General features: G+C 41.6%; 1 protein-coding gene across 2 annotated transcripts in view; it reads left to right on the top strand.

Moving 5' to 3' along the window:
• Positions 1-17,512, top strand: part of SLCO3A1 (solute carrier organic anion transporter family member 3A1) — a 476,664-nt gene that overhangs the window by 436,503 nt on the left and 22,649 nt on the right. The window contains exon 9 of one of the 2 annotated variants that reach the window (XM_089687650.1): positions 9,608-9,672. In XM_089687650.1, coding sequence (XP_089543776.1) covers positions 9,608-9,672 — 65 coding nt within the window. The remainder of the gene's footprint in view (positions 1-9,607; positions 9,673-17,512) is intronic. The other variant, XM_089687651.1, reaches the window with a different exon arrangement.

Here is a 17,512-nt window from a genome sequence, read left to right as displayed (position 1 = left end):
GTATTATGTGCTCACACAGAGAGGGAAGCATTAGGAATGGAAACGTGGCTTTTCCGTAAATGTCATGTTTTCTTTCTCCTAGCCATCCTCACAAAATATCAACGAGGAATGATACTTGTGCCTAAGTGGATGTTAGTTGGCTTTTATATTCACTGATTTCCCAAACTCAGATTTCAGCCCCAATTTTTCAGTTTTACTGTTGTCACTTATTGTTTGCTCCTATGTCCTTTTTTTATGAGTTTATGACCCCATTGAAAAAGCTTCTGCATGCACTGTAACTCATAAAGATTCTCTGCACATTTGAAGCACCAAAAACAAGCTTGTACTGTAAAATAACATTCATTGATATGTGGTGAGCATTGCTGCAGATTCACTGCTTAGACTCTTTGGGGGTTTTAAAACATCACCATATGTGTCCAGAAACCCTACTTAATAAATGTTGAGGTTGGAGGACCAAGAACATTTATACATAAGGAGGAAGGTGACCTTCAAACACATTCCACTTTTATTTAAAGAAGAAAAAAATTCTGAAGTCAACTAAACCAATGACACCATTACTATGTTTGGGGGGAAATAAAAAAAACAGTCATACTCACCAGGGTGAATGCAGCATCAGCCCCCCGACACTTCTAAGACCGAGAACAGAGCGATCAAAGAATGCTATTAATTTTTTAGTCTTCAGTGAGCAGAGCGCTGGTGACTTTTAGTCACCAGCTGTCTGCTCTGCCCCTCCAGCGCTCACTGGAGCACTGGGCTGGGCAGAGGGTGGGAGCGGCAGGCTCAGGCTCTCCACAGCATGCTGAAAGACTGAGCCAGCTGTCGGTCAGGATCTGGGAGGCTCCTGATATTAACCTCTTGACCTCTGGAAGGTTGTATCCCCTTTATCACCAGAGCATTTTTTGCTATGCAGCACTGTGCTTCTTTAACTGGCAGTTGCTCAGTCATGCAACACTGTACCCAAATTAAATTTATATCATTTTTTCCGCACAAATAGAGCTTTCTTTTGGTGGTATTTAATCACCACTGGGTTTTGATATGTAAATTAATAAGATCAAAAAATTTTTTGGGAAAAAGCAACATTGTCTACTTTCTGTTATAAAACATATCCTATAAAATCAAATTTCTTCAAAAATTTAGGCCAAAATGTATTCTACATGTATTTGTTAAAAACAAATTCCAGTAAGTGCATATTGGTTTGTGTAAAAGTTATAGTGTCTACAAACTTATATATATTTATATATATATTTATAATTTCAAAATTAATCAGTCCTGATGTACTGGTGGCTGATCTCATTTCTTGTTGCTGTAACATGTCGGGACAGTACAAATACCCCCCAAATGACCCCTTTGTGGAAAATAGACAGTTTGAAGTATTTAGTATAAATGTATAGCGAGTTTTTTCAATTTGCAATTTTTTGTCACAATTTTTTGGAAAATTAAGAAAAAATTAAGAATTTTTTTTTACATACTGTCACCAGAGCAGTACAGCAGTGTCATATGACTAGTGTGATGGTGATCAGAGGTACTGACTGGCGAGAGTATGTAAAAAAATAAATAAGTAATCTTTTTATTCAAATTTTTTTTTATATTTATTTTATTTTTTTGCTGTTACATAATGTCATCAGAGTTGTTCAGTGTTACCATTGTGGCACTGTACTACTCTTGGCGGGTGATCAGGAATTCTTGTTTTTTCTTTACACTATGGTTGTTGTTACAGTTTTTATCACTGTAACAGCAATCATTTTTAACTGTCATGAATGGATTTAATTCATAGCAGATGTGCTTTATCTAGTGATGCTGTGCTATCACATGGGAAAGGATGATGGAATTGGCCCAGGTACCATGTGATAGCTGTGAGCCAGTCACAGCAATACTATAGAAAGCATAGCTGTTATGAATAAAATCCATTCATGACAGTTCAAAAAATTGCTGTTTACTGTGATAAAAAACACACACCTAGGAACTGATTGCGACTGCACTTGATCTGCCAACTAAATACTCACATGTTTGGGCCTGCTGGACCCACTTTGTAACTACCCCTGAATTCGGATCTCTCATGGGTCGGGATACCTGATTGAGCTCAGCCCTACCTCTGGTTATGCCCTTGGTTCTCTCATAATCTGTGTGGTTATGACCTCTTTTCCGGTAATTTATATTTGCCTGCTTAGCTTTGGTGAGTGTTTAAATTCTTGACACTCTCATTTATGATCTCCAATAACAATGCTGACACGAACGTCGCAGCCCGGACCCTTCGCTTCCCTTGCTTCCCCCCCCCCCCCCTTTTTTTTTTTTTTTTTTTTTTTTTGCCTCTTATTCCCCCTTCTCCCTCTCCCCTTACTCTACCCCCCCACCCCCCCCCCCCCTTTTTTTTTTTTTTTTTTTTTTTTCTCTCCCCCTCTTTCTCTTCTCTCTCTCTACTATGACTCCCATTCTTTTCCTTTTCTTATCCTTTTCTTTCTTTCTATTCCCCTTTTTTCTTTTCTTTCTCGACAACCTCTTAGTCTTCGATCAGGCTTAATCTTCATTTTATCCAGGATTACTTGGTATATGGTTAGCTTCTCTCCTCTAGGATAGTCAATGGTACTCACGACGTCTTCTCTTATACTACAATGCTCACTTAGCCTCATGATAGTGTACTGCTTTTGGTTTAGGCTCTGAAGGTTCATTTCCTCCATGCTTAGGCCAGTACGCCAATATTCACTTGGTGGAAGTAAGCTGTTATCACCTTCTATATTGTACATTTTTGAATCTTGAGTACTACAGGCATATCTCTGCCGTAATTTGCCATGCTTATGTTATCCATAGTGTCGCACTCTACCATGTTGTTTCTTCCTGTATTTTGGTTTAAGCTGTGTCTATGACCTGATTGATGCTGCGTGTGCATTTCTTTATATTTTCCTGTAACATGTTGTCACTTCTAAATAAACTTTTATGGAATAAAAAAAAAAAACACACACCTGTTATGAATGAAATTCATTTATAACTGTTTTGTTAACATTGTGATCATGTGATGGTATATGATCCGGCCGGGTACTAGGAATAGTAATCCGCTCCGCTCCGATGGACACAGCAGTCACGGGAGCGACCGGCTGCGTTCTCCAGGGGGCATGCCAGCGCACATGTGCTCCGGAACGTATATTTACGTTGCTGTGCCTGGCTGTGCCCCTTATCCACAGTAAAAGTACTGAGGGCGGCCATAAAGTGGTTACAGTCCAAGGATCAGGGCCCTCCTAACCCTCTTGTGTTGAACTGTATTGTTGCTGTATTGTCTCCCGTTATATTGTAAAGCGCTGAGCAAACTGTTGGCGCTATATAAATCCTGTATAGTAATAATAAAGTTGGGATCTATCCAGAACCTGGACTGGGCTTTAGCCTGTTGTCGGGTGAAAATGGGTCACATGAGTGCAAAACAAAGTGGACTTCTTTGATCCCTAGGAGAAGTAGGGCCAAAAGTGCTTTGGCCCTACTTCTCCTTTATCTTTATTTTCATGCAATCATATGCATTTATGGCAAACTTGAACTTCCAAAACATACCGTATCCTTTTAAATGCTTTTCAGAAAGCAATGATCGAGTAAGATTTTTCTGCAGCCAAACTAATGAAAGATTATATCTCACTGGTTGCTCTAAGTTATTGCATTTTGTCATCCGTAATTCCTGAATAGAATTGGTCAGGTTTCTGAAAACAGTAGAGAAGCTTTCTGTGCCCCTCTTTTGCTGGTGGCATGACCTTACATGGTGCCTGAGCAAGTTCTATCAGGTTTTGCACATAAAGGAGGCAGGGAAAATCTTGGCATTTTGTCCAAATGATTGCGGCCATTATTCAGAAACAGAAAAGGGTCTCTTTCAGTACAACAAATTAAAGACCGCCTCCAGCCAAAACTTTTTTAAAACTTTTGAAAAGCATGTAAAAGAAGTAAAACCTTTAACCTCTGTCCATTTGCAATTGCTCTCTGTGCCTTCACCTCAGAGATTTCCCCTCAGTTCCTATGTCGTTGACACATGCTGGGATAGGAAGCAAGCAGAAAGTTCCCTAATGGGACAAAAATAAATACCTGGTACTAAATAGAAAGTGCCCTTATGATGATTGCTAATCCCATTGGAAAAATTTTCCATCACTTGCTGTCCTAGGACTCAGAGACACAAAGCATTAAAAAAAAATGTTCTGATCTTTTCCCATTCTATGTAAACTAAAGAAAGGGAGTTTTCGCCCGAAGTTGTGTTTTAGAATTAGGAATTGATTCTAATTTCAGTTACAAGCAATCTCCCATCAGATACTCTGTTCCCTTCGCTGCTGTAGGTGACTTCTGTAATTAGGAGTCCATCTCTAATTCTCCGTGGACAACATAAATCCTTCTCTTATCACTCATCGCTCTTGTTACATGGTGCTCTTGGCTGATATGCTGTCATATTTTCTAGAAAAACCTGCTATATGATGTTTTAGATTTCATAGCGGTATCCTAGTGCTCTGGTCCTAAGGCTACCCTCAGGCACTAGGATTGGCTGTCAAAGCCTAAATCCTCCATGTCTATTAGATTGCAGTACAGACTGAAGAATATACTGACATTTGCTAGATGACTGCTGATTAAATAACAGAATTTGGAAGCAATCTGTCAGCTTTTTGGATGTTTGCAATACTTGTTGTACTTGTGTTGTAATGTGGCTGTTTCATTTTAGGTAAAGACAAATAGTTATGGTGTTGATTTACTAAAGGCAATAGACTAGGCACTTTGCAAGTGCAGTTGCTTCAGAGTTTAGTAAATGATGGGAAACTCTGCTAACTTCCATCAGCTAATCATGTGCAAGCAAAAATGCAGTTTTTTTTTTCCTTGCATGTGATATATGTTCCCTTTGCAAAGTGAAGCTTCACCATTAGGAATGCACCATGATCGGTATCTGTGCCAATGCCGAGTACTTTCACAAGTTTTTGTCTTCTGTGTCTTGTTATGCATGGGATATTAAAGCAAATGCAGATACTTGTACTAGCTGCATTTGGGGATACAATTAGTATATAAAAATTATATTGCAGTTAATACATAATTGCATTCATTAATGTTTCTACTATGAAGTCCACTTTAAACCACATGTAAACCCAAAATCTCTTTCCCTAACATTAAAATATGGGAAACAGGATAAGTATTCAAGCACACAGAGTATGTTGCTACCTTTACGGGGCTGGACACTGGCAAAAAGTATGGCCCCTCCCACTCCCAGCCTGGCTCCGTTGTTTGCTAGTGGCCTACAAAAACAGATAATTTCTATGTGCTCTAAACAACCCTCTTACAACCCTCTTACTGTTCTAAATATTTTTTTTTCTTCTAGCAAGTTTTATCCTTTTTTTTCCTGCAGAGCCACTGGTGCTTCTTGTTTAAGCCTATAGATTGGCTAACTCTCAGCTTCACCCTGGAAGCTATACCTGGACCCCGATGGGGAAAAGAAGCAGGGCTGGCCTGCAATGTAGCCTCCAGGGCAATGGACCCTATGTTAAGTGTACACCAAGGCATTCTTGGTGCAACTTGTTTAGTGCTTCACAGGTCCAGGACTGTGGCCCACCAGATACCTTGTCCCTCTGAACTCCTTTGGAAGTTTGCCTACTCTGGTAAAGACCACTGGGTGGGACATGTCCCCTGGATCCTGCCTATCTACATGGTGGCCACTGCAGGCTGTTCGAGCACCACCACTGCAGTAAGTTGGGACTTTTGTTGCAGTCTAGTGGCGGGAAATGGTGCTGAAACACAGTTTTGAATTTTGATGCCATTGTATGATTTCACTACCCGTGCTCCCCTATTGAACCTGTGAAGTAGCCTTCTGGTTGTTCATACTGAGCATGCACTTGCCATTTTGAAGTACATGCTTGGATTGTCTCACTCTGTTCCTCCATTTGCTGAGGAGCTCCAGAATCCAAATCCTCCAAGACTGTGCTCAAACGTTCTACTACCTCAGAATACATTAACCATTCCTGCTTGGCAGGTATCATGAGCACCTTTTGTGGGAATGTTTCACTTGCAGTGATACTGTGGCAGATCATAGATGCAAGGGGGTGGCCAAACATACCTTGCTGTCTTATGATCATTAGTCCCAGGGGAATTCTCAGTGCACCTTCTAGGGGTCCTGACACCAAAAGCCCAAACCACTGTCCCCTGCCTACCTCACCACCTCCATAGAGGTCTCTACAACCCCTTCAGGGATGTTTTTTTCCCCCTGCTTATAAAGAGGAGTTTTCTGCTACTGTGTCTGCATTCATGGGGAACTGACTATTGGCTGACTCAGAATGCAGAAGCAGCAAATGGGCACCCACGCCCTCCTCTCAAGGGTCGACTTCTGATTTTCCTTTAGATGCAGATCCTGCTCCTTATTCAATAGATGAGAATGTGGATTATATCTTTTATGTTTTTGAGGACCTGTAAAATGAGAAGTCTCACTCTTTCACAGGCAGAAGTTCAAGGATTTCTGCTTAAACTTTATCACTGTCCTGGAAAAAGGATCCCTTCATCTTGCTCTGAATGTCCTCAACACCTTCCTCCTGGTAAAAAAGTTCCACATGCTTCCCTCCATCCACGGGATCTTCTGGCCACATTTTCCTGGATCAACGCTACCTGCACTTTGCTGGTGGCTTGCAGCATTAACAATTTACACTTCTGATCTTCACTGAGGTGCTAACCCTGTTCTTGACTTGATGTACTCTTAGAGCATCGCCATAGCGGGCTATCTCATGTATCTCATACTGAGAGAACAGTTGATACAGCCAATGTCCACTGGACTGTCCACATCCTGTGAATATTCCAGTGGATCCTAAATCTCCAGAAGTCGATACTGGAATCGTCCTATTGCTTGGAGTATCTGGCTTGATCCTGGATACGACCCAGTCCAAGGTTTTCCTCTCTCAGGACAAGCTCCAGACCCCAATCCCTCTGCAGTCCAGGACCCAACTGACCCTCTGCTTTTGCATGATGGTTCTGGGCTGAATGGTGGTATTCTTTGACATAGGTCCAGTTATCCAGTTTTACTGCAGATTATTGCAACTCAACAATCAGGTTGCATGAGACAGAAAGGCTATGTCCCTGGACTGTCAGATACACCTTATTTCCAATTTCAGGCTTGCTGTGGCATGGCGGGTCATGAGTCTGGCACTGGAGTCAAGAAAACCTTCCTCCCATTGATCTGGAAGGTTCTCACGATGAATGCTAGCCTGGATATCCTGCCAGTAACAGCACTTTTCTACTTGAGGTTGACAATGCCAAGCCACTGCATTGCAATCAGCAGCAACATTTGCAACATGCTGTGTGCACTAATTCAGGTCTATCAGATGAAAAGCTTAACAGCAAATTGAAGAAATGCACATGGTAGGCTGCTGGTAAATGTAAGGCAGTGGGTTAGCATTGTCATCCATTCAAGAAGGCAACTTTAAAAAGAACTGCAGTAAAAAAATAACAAAATAGAAGTGAACAGCCCAATAAAGGATAAAATAAAACCAGCTCTTTTTGCAATATATAGCTTCAAGTAATAGTCCCCCCCCCCCCCATTTTTTTTTTTGCTGCTAGATGTGCTCAGTTGGATTATCAGCATTCTCAGAGATCAGCTTTAATAATTACAGAGCTTTATTAATTTGTGTCTTTTATATCTGTTTAGCATTTGTCTTTAAGAAAGCTGTATATATTGAGGCATGGTGCCAAACATACCGAAAGCTAGATTTTGGAATTACATACACTTACTGTAAGAAAACCAAAATATGGGCTTTAAAGGGCTCTTCTGTGATTATCTCCTAAATCATATTCCATTATTAAATCAGTCATTTTAAAATATTAAATTACATGAGTCAGTTTTATCAAAATCATCCTAGGACAGTGTAATTGATGGAGTACTTGAAATCTCACAGGGTTTTTTTTTTTCCATCATTTTTTTAAACCAACCACTCTTGTGTAATAACGTTGAAATGTCACTGTAAAGGGACAGTTTTGACGTCTTGTATTGAAAAAGGGCCTTGGCCAAGTGACAGATACTTAACCCATTATGGACCAATCAACAGCATTTTTGGGACATCAAAGACTTGGCGTAAATATCCAAGATGTTATATTTTAAAATATTATGAGGCATGCTGTTACATTCTAAGCCTGAGCCGACACACTATAGCTAAATGCTGACTCTGAAACAGCAAGCGGTTCCTTTTCTGTGCTGTTATAAAAAGAAAAACCTCCACTGTGTAATATTATCAAATTTTGGACAGCTTCCTGCTTACCTCTCTGGGAACACCTGAGAATTGCCACTATAATTCATAGAGGTATATTAGGTCCCCAAACCAATGTCACAGAATTACTCTGTAGCAGATTAACAGACAAAATTTGCAGTTCCTAAACATAATGACTTGTTTTTTTATTTCCCAGTGACACCATTAGCTGGTGTTAACAATGCTTCTAAAGTCCAGAACTTAATATGCAGCTCCAGATGTAATTATTTCTGAGACAGGGAGCAGCCGCTGCGAAAATCCCAGTAATGATTTTTGAAGAGGTTATAGCACCTCCCTGATTGGCAGAAAAGTGTCATTGAAAGGCCCATTAATTAAAGCTGCGTAATAATCATTGTTCTTCAGCTGTTTATGCCGCTTTCTGTTCTGCACTCTGTATTTAAGATAGACAGACATATGCAATGCTGATCATATTTCTGCCCGTTGTATAATGTCCTTGGTCACCATTGATCATGGGGTCAGGTAGCATACAGGACATTATCTGTCTTTATTTGAAAGATTAGTCCAACCCTAATGCTTACATGTTTTTCGCACTGCAAAACTACTACAGTCATGTTTAATTCATACCGAATGTTGTTTTAACAATCTCTGCAATTCTCCTGATCCTTGCCCTTCAGTGAGCGGGTAACATTTTAACATCCTTTGCAGTAATAGCGATGGGATTTAACTGGGTGGTTTACATTTGGTACATGAATTGTACATTCTTCCCATATCAGTTTGTTCATATTCTTCTAAATTATGTGAAATCAATACTGGAGGGATTCAATATAGAAACACTCAAGACTTCTATAATGGAGCTTCCTTTTCAACTCTTACTCATTCCAAGCTGCTCAGTTTATTGGGGAATATATTACCGCTCAACCCTGGCTGCTGTATTTCTTGCAGAATTCCCCAGATAAGGCAATCACTGCTGGTTTTTATGGTAATCAGGAGCTGGGCCAATGAAGACTCAACAGCATGGATAGGTATTGCCAGGGAAGTGAACCTGACAAAATATTTCTGATAACAATGTAGATATGGGGGTTGATTTATTAAAGGTAAATAGGCTGTTCCCCTTTCAAGGCTTAATCAATGTGGTCAAATTTCACTTTGCAAAGAATACTTGGTCAAGTGCAAAGAAAAGTATAAAAAAAAAAAAAAACAGCATTTTTGCTTACATGTGATTAGATGACGAAACCAGCAAAGCTCCACCTCATTCACTAAGCTCTGGGGAAAATTTCCTTGCAAAGTGTTAGGTTTTGTTAAATCAACCTCATTGCCTCTATACTGTTTTATATATTGAAGCAGCATCTTTTTTCAGGTATTCAAGCTATTTTATAAGGTTCCATGCCCTTATCCACTATGTCTTTTGTTTTTCTTTCCTGCAGGGCAGTGAGTCCAGAGCTCAAGTCATATGCACTGGGTGTCCTGTTCCTTTTACTACGTCTAATTGGTAAGTATCAAAAATACTTTACACCTCACAGCAGCCTTTCTCAACCATTGTTGCCAATTATATTTTTTTAGCTATCTGTAAGAGGAGATTCTTTCCACTGGCCACAAGTGAAAGGAGCATTCTTCCCATTGACCTTCATGCTAATTTACTGTGACCTGTAGATACAGCAATTATTAGCATGAGTTCCTGAGACCAAAAAAGTTATTTCAAGGGTTTCTCAAAGTTAAATAGGTTGAGAAAGGCTGCCTTACAGGATATACACTCACCAGTCACTTTATTTGGTACATCTTGTTAGTATCAGGTTGGATCCATTTTTGCCTTCATAACTGCCTTGATTCTTTGTGGCATGGATTCAACAAGGTGTTGGAAACATTCCCCAAAATTTGTGGTCAATATTGACATGAGTTACTGTTGCCTTTCTGTCATCTCGAACCAGTCTGCCCATTCTCCACTGACCTCTGACATCAACATTTTCTTCCACACAGCTGCCACTCACTGGATTTTTTTCTCTTTTGGGCCATTCTCTGTAAACCCTAGACATTGTTGTACATGAAAACTCCAGTAGATCAGCAGGTTTTTAAATACTCAGACCAGCCCGTCTGGCACCAACAACCATGCCACATTCAAAGGCACTTAAATCCCCTTCCCAATTCTGATGCTCGGTTTGAACTTCAGAAAGTCATCTTCACCACGTCTAGATGCCGAAATGCATTGAGTTGCTGTCATGTGATTGGCTGATTAGCAATTTGTGTTACCAAGCAGTTGAACAGGTACACTACAGGTTACTTGCATTCTCTTGTTTTGTAAAGCAGGTGGCTTAGGTGATGAATACTAGCCAATGTTTGGTTCAGGACTGTGATGATTTGGCTTCTAAAATTTCAGGGTAAAGTATAGTTAGGGGTCCAAATTATACTCTGGTTTTTGGATATTCAATGTTAGGTTAAGTCTTTAGGTTAAGGTTACAAATTAACCTCCCTGGCGGTATTCCCGAGTGTAGCTCGGGGTAAAATGTCAGTACCAAAAGCGGTAACCCCGAGCTACACATGCAGCGCTGCATAGGGATTCCCTGCAGAACTTACCTTGTCCTTCGCTCCCGCAATGTGTCCCCTGCAGCGTCCCCGGCCATCTCCTCCGGCCGATGCTGGCATCCGGCTTCTGTGTTCCGGTGCCTGTGACGTCGGGACGTACGGGTGCCGCCGGTGGTGGGAAATTTGAAAATGTTAAAAAATTTCATTTTTTTCCAAACAAATTTTACATAGTAAAACATTACTGTTTCAACCCATTTCACATACATTTTGTCCCTAGTGCTTTGTCTTGTGCCCTGCCTGCATTTTGACTGTTCTTTCTGCCTGGAAACTGAGAAAAGTCCATGGCGTCCAAAAAGCGTCCCTTTAGGTCAAAAGCGGTTTTAGACCAGCTAGAGAACAGCGATAGTAAATCAGAACCACTTGCAGAATTGAGTGATAATGATTTTTGGGGAAATTCGTCATCAGACACTCAAAACGATTTTGCGACTTTGCTCAGCAATGTGCAAACTTGGCGCTCTATTTCAAATTTCAGTGTTTTTGGTTTGATTATATTATTGAATTAAATGTATTATTATTATTATATTATTATTTTTTATGATTATTTATTAAATTATAATTTATGATTTCGTGTTTAAAATTTTATCATACCTGGGATGTTTAATAGACTCTTGTTCGGACAGATTTCAGTGAGTTATTCCTAAAAATTACAGCCTACATTAAAAAAAATACATATTTCCATGCAAAATAGTGGTACCGATTTCAGCACAAAAAATCTGAAATAATCATACCGCTAGGGAGGTTAAGATTTAATTTTCCAGGGTTAGGTTAAGATTATGGGGGAGTTTAATATTATCTCAAAGTATGTGTTACTTTCAAGGTTAGGTTAAGTGTTGGGAGTAATTTTGGCATTTCAGTTGATCTGTAGTTAAAATCTAAATTTTGTGTAACAGGGATTAATTAACATAATTTAACATGAGCTGTAAATAAATGTAACTATAGGATATAATTTCCAATTAGAAGCAGCATAGCCCTTCCCCACATGTGACGCTGCCTGGGTACCCTCCGTTCTGACAGTGCCACAAGAATCTATGACAGTAGTCTCCAAACTACGGCCCAGGGGCTGGGTGTTGTCCTTTGCTGCCTCTATCTGGCCCTTGGGGCATCATTCCACCAATTGACACCAATGATGGGGCACCATTCCCCCTCCTAATACCATCAATGTGGCAGTATTCCTCTCACTGATATCAACAACGGGGCACTATCTCTCCCTTTAAAATCAATGATGGGGAACTGATACCGGGCATTTTCTACTCCCACTTGCCACAGTCCGACCCCCTAAAGTATAGTAAACTGACCCTTTGTTTGGAAAGTTCGGAGACCCCTCGTCAATTACATCATTACAGGCATATTCAGCCTATTTCCGTCTCTTTACTGAATTACAGTAATTAGGATTTTAAGGAGAGATCCATAAATAGGAAGAGCCCTGTCAAGTTTCTTTCTTTGTTCTAACAAATTACATTAATTGGGTTAATATGGCAAGATCAGTGAACAGAAAGTGTCCTGTCGATTTTTTTTTTGTTATTTCCTGTCTGTGTCCCATTGGGGAGAATTCTGTCCACTTCCTATCCAAGAGACGCAACAGGAATTAAAGCCTAACTTTGGGAAATTGGAAAATGATCTTGAAGCTGCACCTGCAGTGCAAGGGTTCATTGCTCATTTTTTCTAGTGGAGAGCAAAATCGTTTTACCCACCTGATCCTTTATTCCCCTGGCAGATGGTGCTCCCCCACACTTCGGCAGTGGACTATCCCTCGGCGTCAACATTTCAGATGCAGGGCTACAGATCCTGCTTTGGTCTTGATTATGCCAGGACCCTAGACTTCTGGAGTGTGGGGGAGAAAATGGAGCAGGGACTGGTTTAGCTGCAAAGCGTAGCAGAGAATTGGGTAAGTAGATCTTTGTTCCCCTAGACCTAATTAAGCAATTACCCCTTGCAGTGTGGGCACAGCTCCACTGCATGGGATACTTTTTTAGTTGCCAAGAGTTTGGCTTCAAATAAATCTCTTCAAATTGTAACTCTGATCCTCCTCCTTTTGGGTCCCCCGCAGGCACTCCTGGCCCTGCCTCCTGCCCCCAAAGATGCAGCTTGGCCCTGCCCCTCTCTCCTCATTGTGATTGACAGCAGCGGGAGCCAATGGTTCCCGATGTTGTATTAGCCAATGAAGAGGGAGAGTCGAGGCTCTCATGCACATCACTGGATTGCGATGAGGCTCAGGTAAATATTGGGGGGGGGGGGCTGGAGGGAGCTGCACACAGTTTATTAGCTTCATGCATAAAATGGATGAAAGTGAAAAAACCTTAAGCTTTTACAACCACTTTAAGATTCCCTTTATAAATATCCACACACATTTTGTTACCAGAAGTGTCATCAACCAAGTTCCATCCAAAAACGGTTTTATTGAACGTGATACCAAAAAAATTAATGGCCACTTAATGAACTAATCTATAAACCCCATAATACAGGCATATCCAACACCCAGCCAAGCCTTTTTTCCTTTAGTATTGGATAGAGCAGGGAAGGGTTAGCACCAGCGTCAGGTGTTTTTTTTTTCCCTCTGTGTCCATTTAGGGGTTTCCCTTTTTCTTGCTGTTTCAGGGATTGTTCATACTAGTGGTTGGGGAGTGGTAAAACCCCACAGTTGAGCCGCATTTTTATTAACCTACCAACTGAATACCCCCTTAAGTACCTGAAATAAATAAATAAAACTGAATACCCCCTTTAGCTGCAGAGACAGTGGTCAGGGGTATACACATGCCGTGGCCACAATGCTTCATGACCACAGCAAGAATGACATCTCCTGTTGCTCTGCAATGCATGCAGATGCAGCACACTAGTATGGGAATCAAGGAGTTAAAGCAGGCTGTGAGGAGCTGATACAAAGCCTCCTCACCGCCTGTCAAATGTTCTCTGAAGAGTCAATTGAACTCAGAACCACGTATCTCTCCAAAGAGTAGAAATCTCTCCAAGGTAAATTAAATTCCCCTCTTAGACCACTGTCAAGAAAATCAGGCGTCCCCACTAAAAGATTTCCTGTTTCACTGAAAATCATAAAATGTTTTATTTCCCAGCCCTTTTTGTTCTCTCATTCGCCAGGATAACTAGAGAGGAGGAATCCTGACAGAGCTTCTGACCCTTTCTCTTTGCTATCAAAACTAAAGAAAAGCTTTGGATATACTTTAATGAGAGTGGTTCTAAAGGCTAGGCATTTTTTCCATGATGTATTCCCTGTGGGTCTGCACTCAATCCAGCGCTGTGCCCGTCTGTAGTTGTTCTCTCCCCTTTCCCGGCTCCCACGGGCTTTGCTGAGGCAATAGGAGCCATTGGCTCCTGCTGCTGTCAATCAAATTCTGTGAGGCGGGGACAAGCTGCGCTCTGTGTGCCAATGGACACACACAGCCTAGTTCAGGAACGAGCCTGCAGGTTCGCCACCATACGGAGTGACTTCCTATTGGGGCGCATTGAGAAGAGGAAGAGCTTAGAGCACCAGTGGGGGACCCTAGAAGACGAGGTTTGGGGATGCTCTGTGCAATACCATTGCACAGAGCAGGTAAGGGCCAATTCACACTATGTGCGGTGACAGACATTTTACTGCATTGTAAAATGTCTGTCACTGCAGGGACAAACAGGAAACAATTGTTTCCTATGTGTCCCATTCACACTGCAATGCTGCGATAAAATGTGGACATGCTGCATTTTATCGTACTGCACCAGTCCAAAACACACTTCAATGTCAGGCAGCACAGCACACGCGCTGCCTGACATTACAGTGAATGAAGTGTATGTTTTGTATTCTTCAAATAAAGCTATTATTTCGGTGGGAATGTAGGGGACCGCAGTTCCGGCACCTCCAGAGCTGAATTTATGTAATGGCAAGGGGTATGCTGCAAGGTCTATTGATGCTGGCTGCTGGAGGATCTATTGTCGCTGGAGGGGATCTATTTTTGCATGGTGGTCTATTGTTGCTGGTGGGGGATATGTTGTTGCTGGAAGTGATCTACTGTTGATGGAGGGGTCTATTGTTTCTTGCTGCTGGAGAGTCTATTGATGCTGGCTGCTTGGAGATCTTTTGTTGCTATTGGGTTATTGTTGATGGCTACAGGGGATCAATTTTACTGCTTTTCTTGTAATCATTCACAAATTCCATACAATTTAGCACCACAAAATGATAATTGGCTGTTGGCTGGCTGTGTATTCTCTATAAGGAGTGTTACTGGGGGTGGGTAGGGGGTGGAATCAAGGGACTGTACTTGAAGGTGGGTAGGGGGCGGAGACAAGAAGAGATTAAGAAGGGGGAGTTCCTGCACCTATTCTCTGAGAAAAAAAGCCCTGCGTGTATCATGTTTAAAAAAAACACACAAAAAAAAAACCAATGCTTTACAACCGTCTAAGGGTCCATGCACACTGGGCATAGGAAATACTGCTTATACAGGCATTTGGATTTTTTCTTCAGCCTGTATAAGCAGATTTATGCTAGCCTATGTGTTCATGGACATTCGAGCATTTAGAGGCATATTTATAGAGAAGTGTTTTCAGCCAGAAAAAAAACATCACAATGGGCATTTTTTGTCAGAGGTTCTGGCATTTTTTTGCCAATAGTGGGCATGGACCCTTAGAGTACAGTATCTCACGGAAGTGAGTACACCCCTCACACTTTTGTAAACATTTTATTATACCTTTTCATGTGACAACACTGAAGAAATTACACTTTGCTACAATGTAAAGTAGTGAGTGTACAGCTTGTATAACAGTGAAAATGTCCAAATTGGGCCCAATTAGCCATTTTCCCTCCCAGGAGTCATGTGACTTGTTAGTGTTACAAGGTCTCAGGTGTGAATGGAAAGCAGGTGTGTTAAATTTGGTGGTATCGCTCTCACTCTGTCATACTGGTCACTGGAAGTTCAGCATGGCACCTCATTGCAAAAAACTCTTTGAGGATCTGAAAAAAAGAGTTGTTGCTCTACATAAAGATGGCCTAGGCTATAAGAAGATTGCCAAGACCCTGAAACTGAGCTGCAGCACGGTGGCCAAGACCATACAGCAGTTTAACAAGACAGGTTCCACTCATAACAGGCCTCAGTTGAGTGCACGTGCTCAGTGTCATATCCAGAGGTTGTCTTTGAGAAATAGACGTATGAGTGCTGCCAGCATTGCTGCAGAGGTTGAAGGGGTGGGGGGTCAGCCTGTCAGTGCTCAGACTATACGCCGCACACGGCATCAAATTGGTCTACATGGCTGCCATTCCAGAAGGAAGCCTCTTCTAAAGATGATGTACAAGAAAGCTGCAAACAGTTTGCTGAAGACAAGCAGACTAAGGACATGGATTACTGGAACCATGTCCTGTGGTCTGATGACACCAAGATAAACCGATTTGGATCAGATGGTGTCAAGCGTGTGTGTCGGCAACCAGGTGAGGAGTACAAAGACAAGTGTGTCTTGCCTTCAATCAAGCATGGTGGTGGGAGTGTCATGGTCTGGGGCTGCATGAGTGCTGCCGGCACTGGGGAGCTACAGTTCACTGAGGGAACCATGAATGCCAACATGTACTGTGACATACTGAAGCCCAAACACACCTCCAAGACGACCACTGCCTTGCTAAAGAAGCTGAGGGTAAAGGGGATGGACTGGTCAAGCATGTCTCCAGACCTAAACCATATTGAGCATCTGTGGGGCATCCTAAAACGGAAGGTGGAGGAGCGCAAGGTCTCTAACATCCACCAGCTCTGTGATGTCATCATGGAGGAGTGGAAGAGGACTCCAGTGGCAACCTGTGAAGGTCTGGTGAACTCCATGCCCAAGAGGGTTAAGGTAGTGAAAATAATGGTGGCCACTAAAAATATTGACACTTTGGGTCCAATTTGGACATTATCACTTAGGGGTGGACTCACTTTTGCTGCCAGAAGTTTAGACATTAATGGCTATGTGTTGAGTTATTTTGAGGGGACAGCAAATTTACATGTTATACAAGCTGTACATTCACTACATCATATTGTAGCAAAGTGTCATTTCTTCAGTGTTGTCACATGAAAAGATAGAATAAAATATTTACAAAAATGTGAGGGGTGTACTCACTTCCGTGAGATACTGTATATGTAAATCCTCACCTTGTGAAACAACCCATTTCGTTTCAAATAGAAATAGAAGGCAAAGTATTTGTGCATAGATATCAAGAACATTATAAATACCTTTTGTTTCCCTTTTTTATAAGCAATTATATACCCTCTGTTCTCCACAGCACAGAGAGGTGGGGGGAGGGGGAAAGCATCACACTGAGCTTCTCAGTGAATGGCTGTGCAGGTGGCTCATGCCAGCAGAAGTCTGATCATTCAAGGAGAGCAGGCTGAGTTCCCAGCATAGCTAGAGAACTGACCACGCCATGCTCTCGTGCCTAGTGTGGTCAGTTTTTAATAGGAAAGCAGAGAGACTGGCAGGACCACCAGGTATTTCACACAAAGGAAGCAATACAAAGAAGAGAGGATACGTTTTTTTTATAGAACTACATGGTACAGCAAGCACATATCAGGAATATGAAATGGTGTGTTTACATATTCTTTACTGTAGGAAATACTATAACAATGAAAACTATTTTAAAGTGTTACAAAACCCAGGACCCTGCATTCACTATATCTGGTCTCCCCAGACTCTGCATCCACTATATCTGGTCTCCCAGGACCCTGCATTCACTATATCTGGTCTCCCAGGACCCTGCATTCACTATATCTGGTCTCCCCAGACTCTGCATCCACTATATCTGG

This window comes from Staurois parvus, unplaced genomic scaffold (genome assembly GCF_062004578.1).
Source record: "Staurois parvus isolate SC_StPar_1 unplaced genomic scaffold, SC_StPar_1.0 ptg000432l, whole genome shotgun sequence".
Lineage (NCBI taxonomy): Eukaryota > Metazoa > Chordata > Amphibia > Anura > Ranidae > Staurois > Staurois parvus.
The sequence above is the reverse complement of the archived record's forward strand: the minus strand, read 5'-3'. Positions and strand labels throughout refer to the sequence as shown.